The following is a 21083-nucleotide window of genomic DNA, read 5'->3' as shown; positions in this document are numbered from 1 at the left end:
CTTATGCTCCAATACGTCTGTTAGTCTGTAAGGTGCCACAGGACTCTTAGTCTGGATCTGTAAAAAGCGACAAACATGGCTACCCCTCTGATAGTAAACTCTCAAGTTCATGATGGTGACGTTGGCTGCTATAATTCCTTCTCTAGAGGCAGGAGATGGGTGTCCTGTAAGTAGAGGGCCGAAAACCAATTTCCATACAGCAATACATCCTGCACACAGGAAATATCTACATGGGCCAGGATCATTTTCAATATGAAGTATTTCTCTTCAATCTCTTTTCAGCTCCAGGGTGTTCTCAAAGGTAATAGTGGTAGTATCTGCTTATCTTCGTCGAGATGTGAGTTTAGTCTTCCCATATCCCGATGACTGGCTACTTAAGAGCTGATCTTACGAAGCAGTACAGGCTTCCTCTCAGATGGCCTTTCTCTCTTCCAAGGATTGGCTCTCCAGCGAAACATTAAAAAAAAATCCACCTTAGCTCCTGTACAAAGAATACAATTCATAGGAGGGTACTTGGATTCTTTGGCAATCAGGGCCTTCCTTCCCACAGACAGATTCATAACTTGAGCAGATCAGGTCACGGTTCCCCTCCAGGTGAAGAACTCCCTAGACTGCTAGAAAAATCCACTCAGTGTCTGCACAGGTGTCTCTTTCAACTACCCAGCTCGAGCAATAACTGTGATAATGGGCTGTTGGGTAGGGGAACACATTTCCATACCCTCACAACGGTCACCTCAGGAAGCCAGTCTATAGGTCAACCTGTTGGAACTCAGGGTGGTCAGGAATTCTACCTTCAGTTCTCCCTCTCCCCCGTCCCCCAATCAAGAGCAAATCAATCATGGACAAATCAGTGATGGACAATGTGGCTTGCATGTTCTATAACAAACAAACAAGGAGGAGCAAGAGCCCCTTCTCTGTGTGCCAAAGCTATAAAGTTATGGAACTGTTATGTTAGCCCATCAGATTCAGAACTCAGCTGCTTTCCTTCCTGGAAGCTGGAATGTCATAGCTGATATGCTCAGCAGGGGAGTTTCTCCCAGGACTATGAATGGGAGTTGGACTCGGATTCTTCATGGGATATTCCAAAGGTGTGGACTTCCACCGGTGATTCTATTAGCCACATTCAGCAACCAGAAGTGCCCACTATTCTGCCCAAGAGTCGGCCTAGGTCACTACTCTTTGGGGGATGTGTTTCTCCTTCCCTGGACTTAAGGGCCTTTTCCACACATTCCGTCCACCACTTCTAATACTAAGAGTGATAAAAAAGGTCAGACAGGACAAGGTCAGGGTTATTCTGACAGTACCAGTCTGGTCGAGACAGGCTTGGTATCCTCACCTGCTTCATGTGTGTGTCCAACCAGCATTCAAGCTTCTGACCATCCCTCATCTCCTGTCTCAGGATGCAGGTTACATGCTTTACCTCATCCTTAGGGGTCCCCCACCTCCAAGCATGGCTCTTAGATGGTTCACAGGATTAGAATCCACCTGCTCGACAGGAGTACAACAGGTATTACTAAACAGTAGAAGGGAATCGACTCCAATTACTTCCCTTCAGAAATGGAAAAGGTTCAACTACTGGTGTCACTGTCGTGTGCCTGTATCCTCTTCACTCCCAACCATCTTGAATTACCTGCTGGGTGTGAAAAAATCAGGGTTATCAATTAGCTCTATTAAGGTTCATTTGGCTGTAATATCAGCATTTCATCCCCCACTAGAAGGGTTTTCCATATTTGCTCATAATTGGTTAAGGATCCTACTCTTTCTTGGGATCTCAACCTGGTACTTAGATACCTGAAGGGACCGCCATTTGAACCTTTGTCATCTTGCTTCACTTATCTATGAAGACGGCCTTTCTAGTAGCTATCACATTGGCCACCAGGGTTGGGGAGACTGGGGCCTAGAGGGGAGACACCCCCTCTCCCCCCATTTATGGTATTTTTCAAGGACAAGGTCTCTTTATGGCCACACCCTAAATTCTTACCCAAAGGGCTGTTGGATTTTCATCTTAACTAGGCCATTCTTGTACCAGATTTTTTCCTTAAACCACATTAGTCTCAATGGGAGACCTCTTTTCATACTTTACATGTGAGATGGGCATTGGCCTTTTATCTAGATAAGACCAAGCAATTTCGGAAATCACCTAGACTGTTCGTCTCGATCTCAGAAAGATCCAAGGAGTCAGCGATCTCTACACAGAGACTTTGGAGGTGCATCTCTGAGTATATCGTTACTTGCTATGATGCAGCCAGTGTTCTGCCTCCCCCAAAAGATGATAGCACACTCTACCAAATCAAAGGCAACTTCCAGAGCTTTACTCAAGAACATCCCCGAGTCTGAGATATGCAGAGCTGCTCCATGGGCCTCAGTGCATGCTTTTTCTAAACACTGTGCCTCGGTCCACGCCGTCAGATCTGATGTGGTGCTTGGTTCTGCTATATTGTCTTCAGTCTTGGACTTGCTTCCAAAGCTCTCTCCTCCCTGTGAGGATGCTGCTCGGGAGCCACTTGAAGTGGAGCAGCCATAGGGATGCTACTAGAAGAAGAAGAAGGTTACCCACCTTGTACAGTAACTGTGGTTCCTTGAGATGTGTGTTGCTATGGGAGCTCCACTACCCTCTCTCCTTCCCCTCTGCTTTGGACTGTTCTTTGTTGGACATTCAGGTAGAGAAGGAGCTGAGGGCAGTTCACCTGTGCAGCTCTGTATACACTGGGTGTATGGCACAAAGTTATGTAGAGCGCATGCACAGGCCAAATGGACACTTCTAACAGAAAATCTCTGATCAAGGGCCCAAGAGGCGCCTGTGCACCTGAAATGGAGCACCCACAGGGGGACACATCTCAAACAACCACAGTTACTGCACAAGGTGTATAACCTCTTCTGATATTCCCCATTTACTTGGCATTAAAGTCCTTAGGCCTACAGTAAGAAGTCCAGTATAAAGAAGGCCCCTCACTAGCACGCATGTGCGTGCATAAAATATTTAATTAGAAATATAAGAATTAAAAGTCCACAAAGCTATTGATCAAGAAAAATCCTCAAGGAATAAATCAATCTTATTTCTGTTTAAACCACAGTTGATAGAGGAAAAAGGTGTATAGAACTCTGAGAAAGTAATGGCTAACCAGCACTTCCAGCATTAAAAGGTTCGCTCCCAAGGATTTAATTCTGTTTGAGAGGAGATCAGGAAATTACTGATGCTCCAGAGGGTGAGAGGTTTTGAGAAATACCAGTAATGATTCTTCCTCCTAATCCTGAGATGAGGTGGGTCTTCACGTCGCGAAGACACTTGCTCTTATTAGCACCCCAAAATGTCATACCAGATGCCATCAATGATGACCCATGATTTTGTGAGATTCAGCACAGATGTTCTTGCTCTGATATCCAAAAATTTCTCTTGAGAAGTATAATCTGTTGATGATCTGAAGAAACTGTTCTTGATGGGAAGTGGCGGTGTGGGATAATTTAAAAAGAGAACATCTGGGCACTTGCCTCAGTCATTTCTTTGATGTAATGAAGAGTGGGGCCTTGATAAAGAGGCAAAAGAAGAAATGGAAGTTGATGGTATAGACCTGGGCAGTGATTCCAGATGTGACATGAGGACAAAAATAATAATTAGCATTTTAATAACAAGGAGTGTTCTGCAGTCTCCATTTCTTCTAGGACTCAACTGTCGGACATTTGTTCAGCTATGTTAGAGAACCTTGATGTTGCCTTGCAGGGGATCAGTTTGTTACTGAATCAGAGCTCTTGTTACTATGAAACACAATATATTTTTGTTTCTTGATTGCCTGGTATATTCCCAAATTTACTGCTATGAAGCAGTCATAGTCTAACTTTCCATTTACAAATCCTGCATACATTTTTATTGCATACATTTGTAAGGTGCCCTCTGTTATGGTGTCCTGGAATATTTTACATGGCATAAACTGGGGTCATTATATTTATATATATATGTATATATACATTTAAAGAGAGTCAAGTTTGTATTCTGTCAAATTTGTGCTTAACTTACATTCTGGTATCACAGTTTTGGAAAAATTTGGAAACGTTTTTCTGGATTCTACCATAGTGACCATGTGTAAAATGAGGTGGATAACTTTTTTGGATTTGAATTGGAAGCAATGAACAGATGGCAGATTAACAGTGGAGGCTGTTGTAAAGCATAAGGGTTAATATATAAAATTAAAAATGTGACTTTTAAAAAGCCCAGATACCTACGTGTCTGGTGATTTACAGAATCTATGTTATTGTTTCATGTTCTCTCTCTCCTATTTCACAACCCTAGGCAAAAGGTTGTGGAAGGGAGTCTCACTCACCCATTTGCGCTGACATTGTCTGGAGAGACGTTGTATTGGACAGACTGGCAGACTCGCTCCATTCATGCCTGTGACAAAAGGACCGGAGAGAAAAAGAGAGAAATACTGAATGCACTTTACTCACCGATGGACATCCAAGTCTTGAGTCCAGAGCGGCAGCCATACTGTATGTTTCAGGTTTTTCTGTAATCTCTCTAACACACTGTATATTATTATTGTTAGTGTGAATTAGGTCTGATAGCTTCAAAGGGTCCAAAATAAATTAGATGCTAAACTTTCCAGGAAATGTAATGGGGGATAGGGTACTTAGCTCCTTTAGTTGTCTTCAAAAATCCCAGCTTGAATTATGTTACATTTTAGTAACATAAACCAAGGTCCAGCAGAATAATTAAGCAACTGTGTAATTTTAAATTCGTGAGTTCCATTGAGGTCAGTGGGGACTACTCATGAGCTTAGTTACATATGTTAATTGCTCTTCTAGATCTGGGACATACAGACCTAATCATGTAAATCTAAGAACTTCACAGGCATATCACCTGTGGGGATATGTAGTGTGGGTGTCAGATTGGCAGCAAAGCAGCTAGTAAACATTCTGGAGCCAGTCCTTCAGTCCTATGTAGGTAAAAATCCCATTGACTTCACCGTCAGGTTCATCATTCTTGTTATAAATTAAGAATCTGAGGAGGATCCCTTTGTGTGAGGCCACACCAGTTTCTGATGCCTCAGATTAGCCATGTTGGACCAGCTTCACTATTTGGAAGTCACTTGTAACTTGTGAACTGAATGTGGGATTGGAGGTTAGGCATTCCCTGAGTTCTAATCCTCTGCCGCTGTCTTGCTAGGTGGCTCTGGATAGACATTTCCCTGTTATCCCCATCTAGAAAATGAAGGTGAAACTTATTTTAACCTACCATAGAAGGGTGTTGGGAGGATAACTTGGTTAAATAGGAGCTGCAAAGCAAAACCTTTTTGTTTTTGCACTTCGCTCCTTCATGATGTTTAAATTCAGCCTCGTAAGCTCACTTGCTTGCTTTAAATTTCCTTAAAATGTGACGCCTGCTGCAGTGGGTTCTAAGAGAATTTGGCTGGCAAGTGAGGGTACGTCTACACTTACCAGAGGGTCCGGCGGCAGGCAATCAATGTTCTGGGATCGATTTATCGCGTCTGGTTAAGACGCGATAAATCGATCCCGGATCGATCCCGGAAGTGCCCCGGATCGATCCCGGAAGTGCTCGCCGTCTATGCCGGTACTCCAGCTCGGCGAGAGGCGTACGCGGCATCGACTGGGGAGCCTTCCTGCCGCGTCTGGACCTGCGGTAAGTTCGGACTAAGGTACTTCGAATTCAGCTACATTATTAACGTAGCTGAATTTGCGTACCTTAGTCCGAAGTGGGAGGGTAGTGTAGACCAGGCCTGAGAGTAGGGCCAAACCAGGATTTAGTCTGGACAGAATGTGTTCTTAAAACCTTTTTTCCTCCATTGACACTGGCTGACCAAAGAGTATGTCTATACTCAGGTTTTTTGCCCAACATTTCCCACAGTCACTACTGAATGCTAGTGTAGACAAGGCTCCAGGCAACCAACAATGTATTTAAACACCATGTCCGCTCATCCTGCTTGTATCAAGTCTCTATGACACATTGCTTAAATGTTACATTGGAAAAATCACTAGTGTAGATGAGGCTTGTTAGAAACTTTTATCCAAACAAAGGTAAGGCTCTGGGGTAAAACCAGTAAGCTCATTTTACCCTGTGACCTTTGTTAGGATTTTAACCTCTGGTATCTGGAGATTAATGGCAGGGAATGTTAGCTCTGTCCATCTTATTTTAAAAATAAGTAATTTAATTTAAAAAAAAAGCAATAAGAGGAATTTAACACATTGTATTCCTTATGGTATAAGGAATTAGTTTTTTGTTTTTGTTTTTTATGGGGGGATTTGATTCTAGGTTATTGCCAATGTGTGACCACAATTTCATGAGTTAACATCACCACTTTAGTGCTCCAGAATGGGCATAAGGGAAAGATCTGTGCTGCTGTATGTAACAAACATTGAGGCCCATATTCTTACCTTTATACTGTATGCATGGAGTTCCCATTAATATCATCAGTGGGAGTTCTGTGCAGAGGATGGAGAAGGGAATATGTCCCATTGTATGTGTTAAGTATCAGAGGGGTAGCCGTGTTAGTCTGGATCTGTAAAAAGCAACAGAGTCCTGTGGCACCTTAGAGACTAACAGCCGTATTGGAGCATAAGCTTTCATGAGTGAATACCCACTTCGTCAGACGCATGTGGTGGAAATTTATGCTTATGCTCGAATACGTCTGTTAGTCTATAAGGTGCCACAGGACTCTTTATTGTATGTGTTGTGTTTCGCAGAGCTGTTAGCCTGTGTTCTTCCAGGGTTGTCCTGGGAGTAGTAGTTTGGGGAGCCTGTTGCGAAGCACATAGGGCACAGATTGAATCAGATCAGAAGGGAAATATGCATGTAATTTAGCCCTGGGGATAAGTATCATGTGTCTTCACCAGAAACTCTGCCTTCTGGGTTTACTCTTAAATTTAGTCAAACTGAAAGGTTTGTTCCCTGAATGTAATGCTGTGTTTTTTAAGGTAGTTTTAGGAAGGCAGTAAACAGGCTTGAAGTAAATCAAAGGAATTTGGGATCTGCTTAGTTGAGAAACAGGTGTAAGATTTCGGTGGCGGTTGTGAGGTATGTGTAGTACCACTGCACAGAGCTCCAGATGGGGTGTGTGGTGGGGGAGGGGAGGTGTTGAATTCTTGTCATTTCTCTGAGCTGAGAGAACGTCCCACCCTTGGGTCACAGTATTTCTGGACCAGTAGCAAGGAAAACGTGGTGCATAGGGAAATAGCATCTGCTGGAAATAGCTCAGATGCCATTGACTTCACTGGGATCAGGTTCAGATTCCTCCCCCTCTTCTTTTGCATGGCTCTCAATGGAAGTAACAAACAAACCAAATCACCCCAGCTCTTTTATTAACAGCTTCAAAAAACCTCACAGAACTTGATGATGGATTGAGCTGTGCATAGCTGCAAATTATATATCTGCGCTCGCATGCGTGCACATGCATATACACTATAGAGTGTGTGTGTGATGTGGGTGATTTCTGGGCAGTTGTGGGCAGCTTGCAATCAAACATGGCAACGTTGTCTAGAATTATTTAAATAGGGGGTTTGTATCTCTTATGGTCTTATTTATTCCAGTTAAAGTTAAGAGATTTTTTTCATTTTATTGCATTTGCATTTTCAAAACTGTTTTAAAAAAAGATGGCAGGGCAAGAGGGGGAGAGGGAAAGGTTCAGACATTTGTAGCCTCTTTTCCTAAAATGAATGAAAATGCAAGACATTGCCCTGTTTTCCCACACTGCGTCAGATGTTTGGAGATGCTAGAATGCTACACCTTTGTGAAGGATTTTGGGTCTGAAAAGACTTTTCACTACCACCACAATGTAGCAACCTCTATTTACCCCTCCTTTCCTCCCTCAAAAGTCCTTCTCCTCATATCATGCTGTTTGGTTATAGAAAAACGTTCTTTTAGTTTGCCAAAGTGGCTTTGTTAGGTGCCTTGATTATTTCGTGCCCAACTGAAAACACATTTAAGGAACCTGATAGTCAGTAAATGCTGAGCACCTGCCCTTTGAAAATCAGGCCCTTTTAATTATCTCAAGTTGGGCACCTAGGAATAGAGGCACCCACAATCACCAGTCACTTTTAAAAAATTCCAGTTTTATAGCTCATTTATCCTTTAGTGCTAAGACTGGGCACAACTAGATGGGAGTGGTGATGTCTGTATGGCAGGTATGGATTGCACTACACCTCTAACCTGATATAACGCTGTCCTCGGGAGCCAAAAAATCTTACCGCGTTATAGGTGAAACCGCATTATATCGAACTTGCTTTGATCCGCCGGAGTGCGCAGCCCCGCCCTCCCGGAGCACTACTTTACCGCGTTATATCCGAATTCGTGTTATATCGGGTCGCGTTATATCGGGGTAGAGGTGTATATAGTGGTCTGGTTGGACTTTGTCACTCTATAGAGAAGTAAAATAAATTCCAGTTCTTGTGATTTCTTGAAGTTCATACTCCCTGCGAAGAAAACAATGGAGGCTGCTCTCACCTCTGCCTGCTGTCTCCCAGAGACCCCTTCTACAGCTGTGCCTGTCCCACTGGAGTGCAGCTGGAAGATGATGGCAAGACCTGTAAAGCAGGTAAGGCTCTTCTTGTCTTTCTACAGTAGCAGCGTTGGCTGCTTAATAGTTCAATATTAAGGTTTGAATAAAGAGGGTCTGTTTGAGATGCTCAGATCTAAGTCAAAATGCTTAAGATAAGGACGCTATGATTCCATAAACAACGTGCTCAGCTCTTTGGGTATGGATGGAGTAATATAAGCAGCTGCACCAGTTCTTGGAAATATCTCGCATACCATTCTGTTTATTCACTTATAAAACACACGTCTGCATTTCAAGTGCATTCTGTCTGGTATGTATGAAGAGAAACTAGGTATCTTGTAGGTAAAGCATTGAACTGGGATCTGGATTCAGTTCCTGCCTCTGCTACATATTTCCTGTGTAACCTTGGTCATGTCACTTACAGTTTGTCTACACAGAAAGTTATTTTGAAATAACCATTCCTGATTAACTCCATGTGTGGATTCTCTTATTCCAAATTAATCAGGACTAGTTAATCCTCTTTAAATTTACACCCTGCCTTATTCCAAGTTAAGTTTAATGTGTAGACAGGGCCTTGATCTAGGGTTTCCTAAAATGTGGGGCATGCTTCCCAGCATAGGAACAGAGGATGTAAAGGGTTAGTTAACAGGGCACAGATGGACCTCCCAAATGTTTTCCAGAAGTCTCAGCTTTTGTTAAAAACAAAAGTCTCTAGCTACTATGTTTGCACAGAAAAGCTTGAAAATATCACCCAAGTATAACAAATGCAGTAATAACTGCCTGAGTTTGGAGAGTCTGAAATGTAAGCTCTGAAGTGTGAATGACCCTATTCAAGTCAATGGGTGCTAATTCAGATGCCACTGATAACTAGTCCATTGCTCTTCAAAACATGAACGGGAGGAGAGAGAGGATCATATGTGGAAAGTCTACATATGTACTCTGACTGAAGGCCTCACTGTTTGAAATCATGCTAAATAACCAGTTTGAGTAGGCCCTTAATAACATACCAGGGTTGAAGAGGGGCTTGATTGGTTTAATTTCCCGGAATTTTCCTAATTTCTCTGGGGAGTGGAGGGGCCCAGTGTTCACAAATTTAGGAGACAATTTTTGTGCCTGATTTTCAGAAGCACTGAGCACCCATGTTTCTAATTGATGTTAGTGAGAGCTGCAAATGCTCACCATCTCTCAAAGTCACCCGTTTGGACCAAAGCTTCCCTCTTGTAAAATGGAAATGGTAATACTTCTGTACTTCACAGTGGCACTGGGAATAAATGCGCCCTCAGGTACTATGGGGATGCTGCACATATAAGTACCCACATAGCTAGACTGTGTTGCAGCTATCTTTTCCAAAAATGGCATGCTTCTGCCATAGCAGAAGTAGAGACCAATGGTTCCCTTTCGTTTATTGCTAGTGTGGGAGGTGTAGAAATATCTGTTGTAATTCTGAGTAGTGGTTCAGGCTGTGATTCTCAATTTGTGTCCCGCTGACTATTAATGATTCACAGAACCCTTCTGAGTGGTCTGTGCAGATGCTTCTATCACACTTTGTGTCAGTATTCCATCTTCAGTGGCACTGCAGAGTGCTTACGTGTGCTTTTCTGAAATGAGGCCCGTTAGAGGGAAGCCATTGCAGGACCATGTTTTTCTCAGCTGGGCAATGGACTTAAAGGTAGAGGTTTGTTCCCTTGTATTCATTGGCCAGTAGTTGCTGCTGTGATGGAGGGGCAACTCAGCTGTTACCTTTTGGCTGTATCCTAAAGAACAATGTTTTTAACGTGTTTTGGGAACTCATGTGGCAGGACAGTTGCTTGAATCCAGGTCTTTGTGTTACTCTGCAGTTAAGCCACTGTGGCCAACCTCAGATTTAATTAGTTATAATGGAATGATCCATACAGAAAAATGCCAAATTAAGATTTAAACCAGTAATACCATTTCTCTACTGCTGAAGATGAATAGTCCCTTTCTTCCCTCTGGGACAACTCTTTGTGGAGAGATGTATGAGGTAATTATGCTAGGAAATTTTCATCACTCTGCCTCATTCGTGTTTTCATGCATTATGTTTAATTTTAAAAAAGTAAGGCAAGGCTTTGTGCCAGAAGTCTTGTGAAATTTGCTCTCTTAGACAATGTGAACTAGAGAAAATTATCTAAGTAAGAAACTAGAGAGAGATCTCATGATGAAATTCCAAAGTTAGATGTGAGATGCCACATATGAGGTTTACTTAAGAGGCAATAGTTGGGGGCTAATAGTACAACAGTAGCAGTGTTTCAGTAAAGTATAAGTCACACAGTTTGTTGGAAAATCTTGATTTTATTATTCAGGAAGTTTGACTTCTAAAAAGTGAATTTAATATTTATAAAAATGAGAGATTAACATTCCTAGCTAGAGCCAAGAAATAGTGTTTAGTGCTAGCTTCTTGCATGCACGGTTCAGCCAATGAATCATAGAATATCGGGGTTGGAAGGGACCTCAGGAGGTCATCTAGTCCAACCCCCTGCTCAAAGCAGGACCAATCCCCAGACAGATTTGCTCAAACCACTGAGCTATCCCTCCCCCAAACCTCGGTCCTGGACTGAAAGACTTGCTGCTATCATAGAATTGGGGGCTTTTAGCATATTTTGCCAATGCACGCAGTAGTGCAATCATTTTCTGATGCTGGTTAATATCCACTGGCATTACGGTAAGCTCAACAAACTCCTTTCACTCATGAAGTAAGGCAGGATTTGAACCCAAGTCTCCAGGGTTGAAAGGCCATTTTCATTAACTCTTCCTGCTGTATTTGAAATGCTTCCAAGGTAATTCTTGGATCTGCTGAAAGACCTTTATTTTTCCCCTTGCAGTATAAGAAAGATTTAAAAACATTGCTGAATGTTCAAGACAAATTTTTTTTAAATTCTCATACAGATTTTGTTTTTGACAGTAGTAAACAGAGCCCTTGTGCAGTTGTCACTTTGGCTAATGGCACAAAAATAACTGACTTTTTAGCCTATGCTTGTACCTTTCCATTGTTGGGCCAGACACTCTATGAAGGATTTTCTGTCAAAAGGGGGCAAAAAATTTGGATGGGAACAGGAAATTTGATTTTGCATAAGAATGTGGCCTTTTGGTTCAGTTTTATGGATTATTTTTTCCCCAAGCTCTGCATCTTTTGTGATCCTGTCTGCCTTATGCCAACATCCACATGCTTCTCTTTCCACTCTTATTAATTAACTCCTTGGTGGCAAGAAGCTGACTTTTTATTCCTTGCATGGATTCTTGGCGTAGATAAGGGTAGTACCAGGAACTGCGGACATGAAAGAATTAACCATGTCTTCGTTTTATCGCTTGTTAGTTTCGGTAAAAATTTCAAAAGTGCCAAAATCACTTAAGACTGGAAGTCCCAATCACTGTCAATGGTACTTTTGGGATAAAAAGGGTACTCGAAATCCTGAAAGAGAGTGTTTGCATGGGGAGTTATACTGCATAGCTATAGCCATGTAGTTGTACTGTATAGCTATGCTGGTAAGTTTTCCCATGTAGACAAACCCACAGGCTCCTAAATCACTTAAGCACCCTTAAAGATTTTACCCTTTGAGATTAGGCAAATACAAGTATGTGAGAACTATGGGTTCTGCAGTTCTTTGTTGAGACAGTGTTGTCTGGGGGGAATGAGCCCAGGGTTGGGAATTGGTAGATCCTGAGTTCAAGTGGGGGCTCTGCCACTGACTTGCTTGTGACCCTGGGCAAACTACTTCAACTTTGTTTTTACCCTTCTGTAAAATGGGGATAATGCTGCTTTACCTACCTACCTTACAGAGGTCCAGTGAGGATTAACTAGTTAATGCCTGTTCAATACTTTGTCCATGTAACGTGCTATATGAATGCTTGCTATTTTTATCTTTAGAATGTCCATTTTCTCATTTTACCATTCTGGAATTGTGGGTGAGGTTGTAATGTCACAACAAAAGGGTAGGATAAGTTGTGATTAACTTATGTGAGGTTCTTTGTCACTACTTTCTGTTGAGAAAATGCTGTGTATGCTGCTCGTGCCGATGTTACTAAACAGTTTAAAAAATGTAGACGCCTCTGTCCCAGATACCACAATCAAAGCCAGTGGGTAAATTACTAGTCAATATTGGATGTTACAGAAATGGGAGTAAAATAGAGACCCACAAGATATGGCATGTATGCAGTGAGACTCTGATAACTTTTTGATTAATACTATGGTGCATCTATAACTGTTGCTATTCTGCTGAGTCAGTAGGTGAAATGTTTATTATTCTCTTGTTTTTCCTTTCTGTATTGTGTTGTACTTGTAGCCTGGTTTTCCTCTTACATTTCCAGCTCTATACAGTTACGTTATTTGACAAATCAAAATATCATAAAAAGATTCCAACTCTGTGGTGAATGCCATTTATTAATAATAATAAATATAAAATATGGGGAGCGTTTGGAACGCTGACACTGAGCACAAGAAGCTGTCCAGGAAAGTGTAGTTGCTTAAAGGGTTGTTTGCTGCTCCGGTGTTGCCTCATTCCAGGCATAAGAGAATAAAAGTCTGTTTTGCTTTGTTTGTGTATGGTGTTTTCTTTATTCATTGACAGCATGACAAGTGCTTCCTAGCACCCAGAGAACCGCTGTGTAGAAGAGTCTGCAATACAAGAACAGGGTTTGTTTTTATGTTTTTAAAAGGAAAAAAAGCCACATTAAAAAGTTAAAACAAAGCCCCAGTCACCTGAAACTTTTGCAAGGGTATGATTTCCTCCTCACCCCCTCCGCATCACCCCAGGCCACCAAAGCGGAATTGTAAAAGCACAATGTGCAATGCTTGAAAAGTATTTGAAATCTGGTTTCCAGGTATGAGACATTTGATGCCCGAAAGGAACAACTGAAAAAAGGCTTTGGAGTGGAATGCCAACCATAACTATATCTGGGATTTGAACAGTTTATGGAATGTGGATTCTATTAGAAGCAAATGCTGTAATAAAAGAAGTTCAAAGAGGCTGACTTGACTAAAAAGATGTACTAATTATTTAAGCACAGTAACTTATTATAGAGTAATATTTTATCCTCAGTAGCCAACACAATGCTTTTATTGTATTAAAATAAGCAGCTTTTTTAGATTTGGTGGGGGATGGGTAGGGTAGGGGTTTTTGGTAAATATCTTTACATCACAAGACTGAAAAATTGGGTTAAATTTTCAGACAAGTTAAGTATGGAATTCTCACCTTAAAAATATATGAATTTTCTGAGCAGAAGGGGCCATCATTGTCATCTAACCGGACCTTCTGCATAACACAGGCCATAGAATTACGCCCAGTAATTTCTGCGTCAAGCCTATAACATGTGCTTGAGCTATACCATACCTTTTAGAAAAAGTTCCAATCTTGATGTAAAGATTCAAAATGCATGTGTAATTGCATCTAATTAGCCTTTCACTCATGCAGTTACCCAAACTGCATGCCTATCTTAGGTCTACCTTATTAACTCTTCAAGTCCTTATTTAAGTTACTTTCTGACATGAATGATTAAAGCCCTGAAAAGCAAGTTCTCCTTTCCCTTTTCTTAAGAGACATTTTATAAACATACATATTCTACACTTTTCTCTTCAGAGCAAAGCATAGTTTGGATCAATTACCACTACAATCCAAGAGTGGCAAACAGGCTGTTGGAAAGGCAAAGATGAGCAGAGTTGTCTCAGTTTTGAAGTTAGAAATGTTGGGTAATTTTCTGTTTGCAGCCTGATCCTTTCAGTGCTATGTTGAATCACAACAGTGCTGAATTTAATGCTTGTATTTAAAATGTCAAACTTATAATCTCCTTCTTTAGAAACAAAAGTGTTCTAATCTCTGACTCACAAATTCATCACCGAGGATTCCTTTCAAGAAGCTCTCCTCTGTTCTCCCTCACTCCCCAGAGGGTCCCTGGGTGAAACTCTTTACTGGGTTGTTTTGTTGACTTAAAAGTAGTTTAAAATGTTAGGAGAAAGCCAAGCAGATACGTTCATGGCTTATGTTCTGTCTCTGATAGGGGGAGCCATTTGTCCCTCTTACTCTGTATTGCAAACAGTTCTGAGAAGTGGTATAAATCACAAGACATCTGAATACAGTGAGGCATTTTTTAGAATGGGTTCTTTCTCCTTATCCTTGCAGGCTTCCTTCTCCTGAATTGCTTTCCCTGCTGTGGTGCATGACAAGCAAGAGTTGCATGTCCACTTTTACTACCACTCTGGCGCTCCCCCGTTTGCTGTTGTCTTATAATGACTCCTGTTGCCGTCCTTCCTTGTAGTGTGGTCCTTCCTTCCTCCATGTGACGTAGGCAGAGTTGCGCACTCAGAATGTTGAACGTTTCTTTTGTGGCTTGTCCACATGACTCGGTTTAATGACGTTCAAATGTGATTGTGAAGAGAGTAGATCGTGGCATAGCGTGTTCAGCATTGTCGGCTAATTGTGATTAAATCCTGGTCCCAGTAGGGTCCCACACTCAAATGCCACAGCCATATCCCCATCTCCTTCCAAGATTGGGTTCCTTTTTATAAACAATGTTCAGCTGCCTATATCTCTCTCAGTTCTGGAAAATGCATCTTTTCTTTTTTGCAGTCTTCAGTGTTGTTGGCATAAAAATATTGCTGCTGGCTTTTTACGAAAACTTTAGAATTTTCATCTATTCCATAAAAGTGGGAATAGCCCGTTTTCCCCATAAATGGTCATTTTAACGTCTTCATTTCTGTTCTTCCCCAAAGTGGCCCTCTTCTTTCACAAGCTTGCTTTGCTATTTCGAAGGATCCCATTCTCATTGCAAGATAATTTCTTATATCTTCTGATACCATATAAGCCAATTGTAGCTTCAGTTAACTAAAATTACTTTTATTGAATAAAAAACCCAAGGCTATAGTAACTTATATAAAATAATATATAACTTATATATAATAACTATAATAAAATAGATCAAGTACAGAGTGAATGGCCTTTTGACAAGCTGCTACCCAATTTGCTTGTTCAGCTCAGTCTGTATTCCGGCTGTAACTAACTTGTAAATTAAAGGTGTAGTAACTAGAAAACAGCCCAGATCCTCAGCTGGCATAACTTAACATGGCTGTATTGACTTCAGTGGAGCAAAACTAGGTGAGAACTAGCTCAAAGTCAAAATAGCTTCTTGACGTTACAACACAAGTTTAAAATATTATTTTCACTTTCAGTAAGTTGATACATTGTATTTTGTTTAACAATACTGGAGCAAATTATTTTGTTAAAGTATTTCTGTGAAAATTTGTATTAACCATATAACTTTATTACAATGGTTGCTCAGCTTAACTGTAACATATATCATTAGTTTTTGATCTGTTTTATTAAATTAATGTAAACATAAGATTAATTCCTTTCTTTTTGTGTCTAGATATTTCAGGAGTGGGAGTTTCTTCAAAGATGAGGGTTTTTTTTGTTATCCTACAGGATGTACATATTTGGCGCTCTCATATTAGGCAATTTTGTTGCCACTCCTTTTTATCTATCCATCTATGACTAGAAGCTTTTTTGCATTTCTAGAGCCTGTTTTGTCATGAATACTGTTTTATAATGAGTTCTTTCTGAGTTTTTGTTACATCAACTAATCCAGAGTCATCGCCAGGTAAACGTCAATACTTGGTTAAATGTGGTATCGTAGTATTTCATTTAGTATTGTGCAAAATTTCCCCAAAGGAAGAATTCTGTGTATTTATCTGGGCAGTCTAAGCTCTGACCTAAACAAACTCTAGGATGTCCAGTGTATACTGTTTATTCTCCTTCTTTGCATGGAAAGCCTTCAGAATTCTTACCCTGTTTATAGTGACTAAAGGCAGAAACAGATCTGTTGCTCAAGGCAGAGTGAGAGTGGCCATGTTGTTGAAGGCCCTATAGATTTGGTTTTGTCCTAGCAGCTGTAGGCAGGTTCAACTTTGTAACCATTTTCTACCGTGTTATATTACGTCTAATTTAAAATAGCCCACATGCCTGTTATCTCAAGCAGAGCGTTAACAAATGTAGCAGCGTGTTCTATAAAATAGAACTAAAGTGAGTCGTTGGCGGGAGAAAAAGCTAAGGACACATCACATCAGCACACTTCACCAGCCACTGGCTTTTAGTGCTAATTCCAGGCCCTGGTCTTTATCTTTAAGGCCCTCATCAGCTTGGGACCCGATTTAATCAAAAACTATGTCTTCATTCATGACTTTCCAAGACAGCTGTGCTCCTTTGGGACAACGTGCCTGACATTGCCCAGGGGGAAGCTCTCAGGAGCCAGGGGGCTTGATTACATAATGGTCTCCCAGAGGAGATACATTTGGTTACTGTGACTGATTGGCTAAAAATCATTCACACATCTCGTATGTGCTTAAATACCCCTTTATCTCCCACTGCGCACCTACTTCTTTGTTCTGCCTTTTATTTCATAAGCTCTTTGGGCTGCAGGGTCTGTCATTTGACTGTGTACGGTGCCTAGAACATTGGGGTCCAACATGATTGAAGCCTCTGGCCGCTGCTACAATATAAATTTAAATAAGACTGAGACTATCTTCAGAGAATGCAGTAAGGCTGCAAAAGCTCTTCTATAGTAACCAAAGACAAGGAATTACAACAGCACAAACAAGAAGAAAATAAGTGCCCCGTGAAATAACAGTAAGGAAGAGCTACTGAACCAAGAAAGGTGAACAGCAAAAGCCTGTTATGGACAGCTTTACTTTATTATTGAACACAGACAACGTGCTTGACAAGAATAAAGACTGTTTCTGGCTCAAAGTTTGCACGCCAAAAGACTATGTGAATCTTAGCTCAGGTATGGGAGAAGTGCCAGAGACTCCATGTAGTCCTCTAGGGATTTGGCTATAGCAGTATAAAACCCAAAGATAGATAAATAATGATGCTATGGTTATTGCTGAGATAGTCCACCCATTCTAAGTCTCTAATTTTAGGAGCTTATAACTTAAAAAACAAACAACCAAAAAACCCTTTCGAGTTGAAACTTTTCATATTTCGTCTTAGCTTAGAAGTTAGTTTTTCTGGGTAAAGTTGAATAAAATATTTCCAACATTTTTGGGGGTCGAGGAGCCTACCTGCACATAAAGATGATCACTTTTAATTTGAGGGTGATGTCCTAACCTCACTGAAGTCAATGGCAAGACTCTCAGGGCCAGAGAAGCCAGGATTTTTGCCCAAGAGCTTTTTGGACACTTTCTACTGCCCTTGGATTACTCACAAGTGGCTTGTGTGTAAAATTCCTTGCTTGGCCCTGTATGTAACCTCAAATGAGGGAGAGTCTGCTTTACTGTGCTTGGGGAAAATAATTGGTTTATAAATTAGTTATGAATGTTTGAAAATCATGTACTGAGAGCACAGTAAATACTTAAGTGTAGTGCTATGAATGTTTGTATAGTGTAGATATTTGTGTGAAGGCCTCATGGCTGCCAGTCATTCTAGCTAACTTCACAATCAAGAATAAGGCTGAGGTGAGAGACCGAGGCTTGAATTCTCAGTTACACTGAGCTCCGTCAACATGAGTCAACATGAGGAAAACAAACAAACAAAAAACCTTTTAAAGACATTTCCCCATACAATTAAACTTCTGTCACAATTATTGAAAAGCTCCAGCTTGCTGATACATATTTCCCTCTGAATAGTAAGCAGAAATGCATATAGCTTAGTTCCATGTATGGACCAGTCAACACTTTTTAAGTACATCGTTTGCTAATTTACAAATGAACAATAAGTACCCTTTGTGAAAGGGAAGGATTTTGGGGGTCATTTATCATTTTGGACAATGGCTGAAAATCAGCTCTTAAGTATCTGACAGTCCAGTGCTGGCATTGTTTCTGGTATTTATGGACCATAAACAACTGCCGGGAGCCTTCCAGCAACATCTTTACACGCTGGGAGAAAGTCCATAGTTGGTTTTGGCCTGTATTTGTTTGTAGCTATTTGTTTATTTTCTTGAAGGTGCTAGTAATGCTGATATAGTAGTAATTCCTCTGTTACCCAGTCTCAACCCTCCCTCCCCATACCCTTCCCAGATACCCACTCTTTTCCTGACCACTACACCTATGCCCAGACACCTGCCTCTCCCTATTGATCAGGTGTGGCACAGGAAATTCCATTCATTTTAAGGGTTGTACTCTCCCCTGGATCTGCATTTATGGCTCATTAATGAGTAGGAATTATGCCCATAGAATGAAGATGGAATCTACACCATAGTATTTGTGAAGCAGCATTATTTGTGCACTCCCTTTTGTGTATTCTGTGGTTTCAAAATACTCTTCATAGCTATAATTCACTTGAATAAAACTATCTGGGTTCAAGTTAAAATAAAATCCGGTTTGGGAAACAGCAATCTGTGTTTATTTCTATTAGCCCTTTGGGTAATTCATCATAGTTTTTTTCCTTTCCTATGCCTGCTCTTGATGAGAACAGGAGGACTCTCACTTCTTCTAGGGACTTCTTCCCTCCCTCTGTTGCAAGAGTCATCCTTTGCTTACCCAATGAATTTCTGATATTCAGTTCCTTAGTTATTCTGAGCAGGGGACTTCTTCCAAGAGTGATGCTGATGCAGTTTCATATACTTTCCACAGGAGGAATTTGTGTAGTGAATGCCTGTTTATGCCCACTCTCGCTGTTCTCACATACTATTCTCATAATCTGACATGCATGATTTTCATCAGCCTGGGATTGAGACTGAGGTTTACTCTCTCATCTGTGTATTCTGGGGCACCTTGCTGATGGGGAGACGTTCACACCAGGGTTCAAACTCCATTGTATTCTGATTCTTAACAGTTTAGTATGATAACTGTGGGTTTAGAATGCTGTTTGCATGTTCAGAACTAGTTAATACAGCCCAAACTGCTGTAATGTAGTCAATAGAATTACTTTTCTGACAAGGCAGAAGCAATTTTAAAGATAAAACCCAATGGAGCAAATGATAGGAGCTTGCTCAAGGAAAACTCCATGCTAATCTTATTTCCAGAGACCTGTAGAATAACCAGCCTTTCATGAAGCATAATAAATCACGTCCCATAGCACCTAGACAATGTCTCTTACTTATACCAGGAATGAGAATGTTCTCTTTAATTTAATGATGCTAGCACTTCAGCGTATGTATGAAGGTCAGAACAATGGGAACATCATAGATCCTCCATCTTGGGGCATCCTGAGAGTACTGTAATGTAATACAGTATACGTTTGATTCTCTTCTGCCTTTACCTCGTTTCATCAGCATTTAATGAATGAGGTTTTTCTTTTTTCTGTTCATTCACTTGTAAATTGCCTTTCATGTTTAGTTTTGCCACCCCTTTTTTGCAGATTAGGAAATGGTGTTTTTGTTTTTTAAAGTCTGCTTTTTGTTGATAGGTACTAAAGGACTGCAAACTGCAGATAATTTTAGTCTTATGAGAGCCAATCTTCAGCGCTGGAGAGTGTACTACAAAAAAAAAATCACTTTCAGAAACAGCTGCTTTTAAAAGTAAACTTAAAATTTGAGAGAACAAAGTCAGTAGAAAATGTACTGTAAGGAAAATACCCACAGAGGGATGGTCTAGATGATGATCTAACGGGTCCTTTTTGTCTCCAATTTTGATCACTTTATGGAAGTAGTATATGAAATGATCCTGTGGTTTTCCAGTATGGCCTTTGTGTACAAGACCTAAGCCTGTTTCTTTCTTTGTGGCAAATTTATTTAACAGTGTCAAAGTAGCTACAGAAAGGTTGAGACACTGCTTTTATTTTTTAACCCCAATTTACAGTTGTTTATAACTTTCTCTATAATGTTTCCCTCTTGGATTGACATTTTTAATGGTTGGTGTTTGCTCCAAAGTGAATTTTCTGTGGACGCGTAATACTTGGAATGTAATAATGATAACACTTCAAAATTTATCTTCAAAGGACTGTATAAACATTAACCTCAAAGGGCTCATATGAGGTACGGAAGTATTCTTCCCATTTTATAGAGAAGGAAATTAAGGTGCAGAGAAATTGTGACTTGTCCAAGGCCACACAGTGAGTCAGTGACAGCTAGGATTAGCACTCAGGAGTACTCGGTTCCAGTAAATCCATTCCAGTAAGCCAGTAAATCTGCCCCCAGTGCCTGGGTGTTCTGATCTGAGGGAATCAAGAATGTATCCTCTACATATCTTCTCTGTGGCTATTTTTGTCCTTTTCCCCCCACAGACTTTTTCCTTTAATACAGTACTTTTATTGATTTACATGCTGATGGGTTTGACTACCAAACTTCTATTGATCACCAAGTGATTAGTGATAGGGGATGGTTGGGCCAATTTTAATTAGGGTTACCATTCGTCCGGATTCCCCCGGACATGTCCGGCTTTTAGAGTTAAAAATAGCGTCCGGGGGGAATTTTGTAAATGTCCGGACTTCTTCCCCCCCCCACCCCACCCCCGCAGAGCACGCGCTGCTGACAGGGCAGCAGGACGGATGGTGCCACTTACATGGGGCTCCCTCCCTGCATTCGCAGATCACCAGCCGGCCGTTCGCACCAGCAGTCTGGAGCTCCTCCCCCTGCTCCTCCTCCCCGGCACGCTGGTCTGAGCGGCAGAGTAAGGGGGCCAGGGGGTCGGAGAAGGGACAG

The 21083-nt window shown here is 41.1% G+C and overlaps 1 protein-coding gene across 2 annotated transcripts in view; it reads left to right on the top strand.

Annotated features, from left to right (window-relative positions):
* LRP5 (LDL receptor related protein 5) overlaps positions 1-21083 on the top strand; it is a 198347-nt gene that overhangs the window by 41905 nt on the left and 135359 nt on the right. For both annotated transcript variants that reach the window (XM_026657626.2, XM_026657627.2), the window contains exons 3-4: positions 4286-4482; positions 8409-8540. In XM_026657626.2, the coding sequence (XP_026513411.1) occupies positions 4286-4482; positions 8409-8540 (329 nt within the window). The remainder of the gene's footprint in view (positions 1-4285; positions 4483-8408; positions 8541-21083) is intronic.

The sequence above is a fragment of the Terrapene carolina genome, unplaced genomic scaffold (genome assembly GCF_002925995.2).
Source record: "Terrapene carolina triunguis isolate 2854851 unplaced genomic scaffold, T_m_triunguis-2.0 Scaffold250, whole genome shotgun sequence".
Lineage (NCBI taxonomy): Eukaryota > Metazoa > Chordata > Testudines > Emydidae > Terrapene > Terrapene triunguis.
Note: the sequence above shows the minus strand (reverse complement) of the source record. Positions and strands in the feature narration are given on the sequence as shown.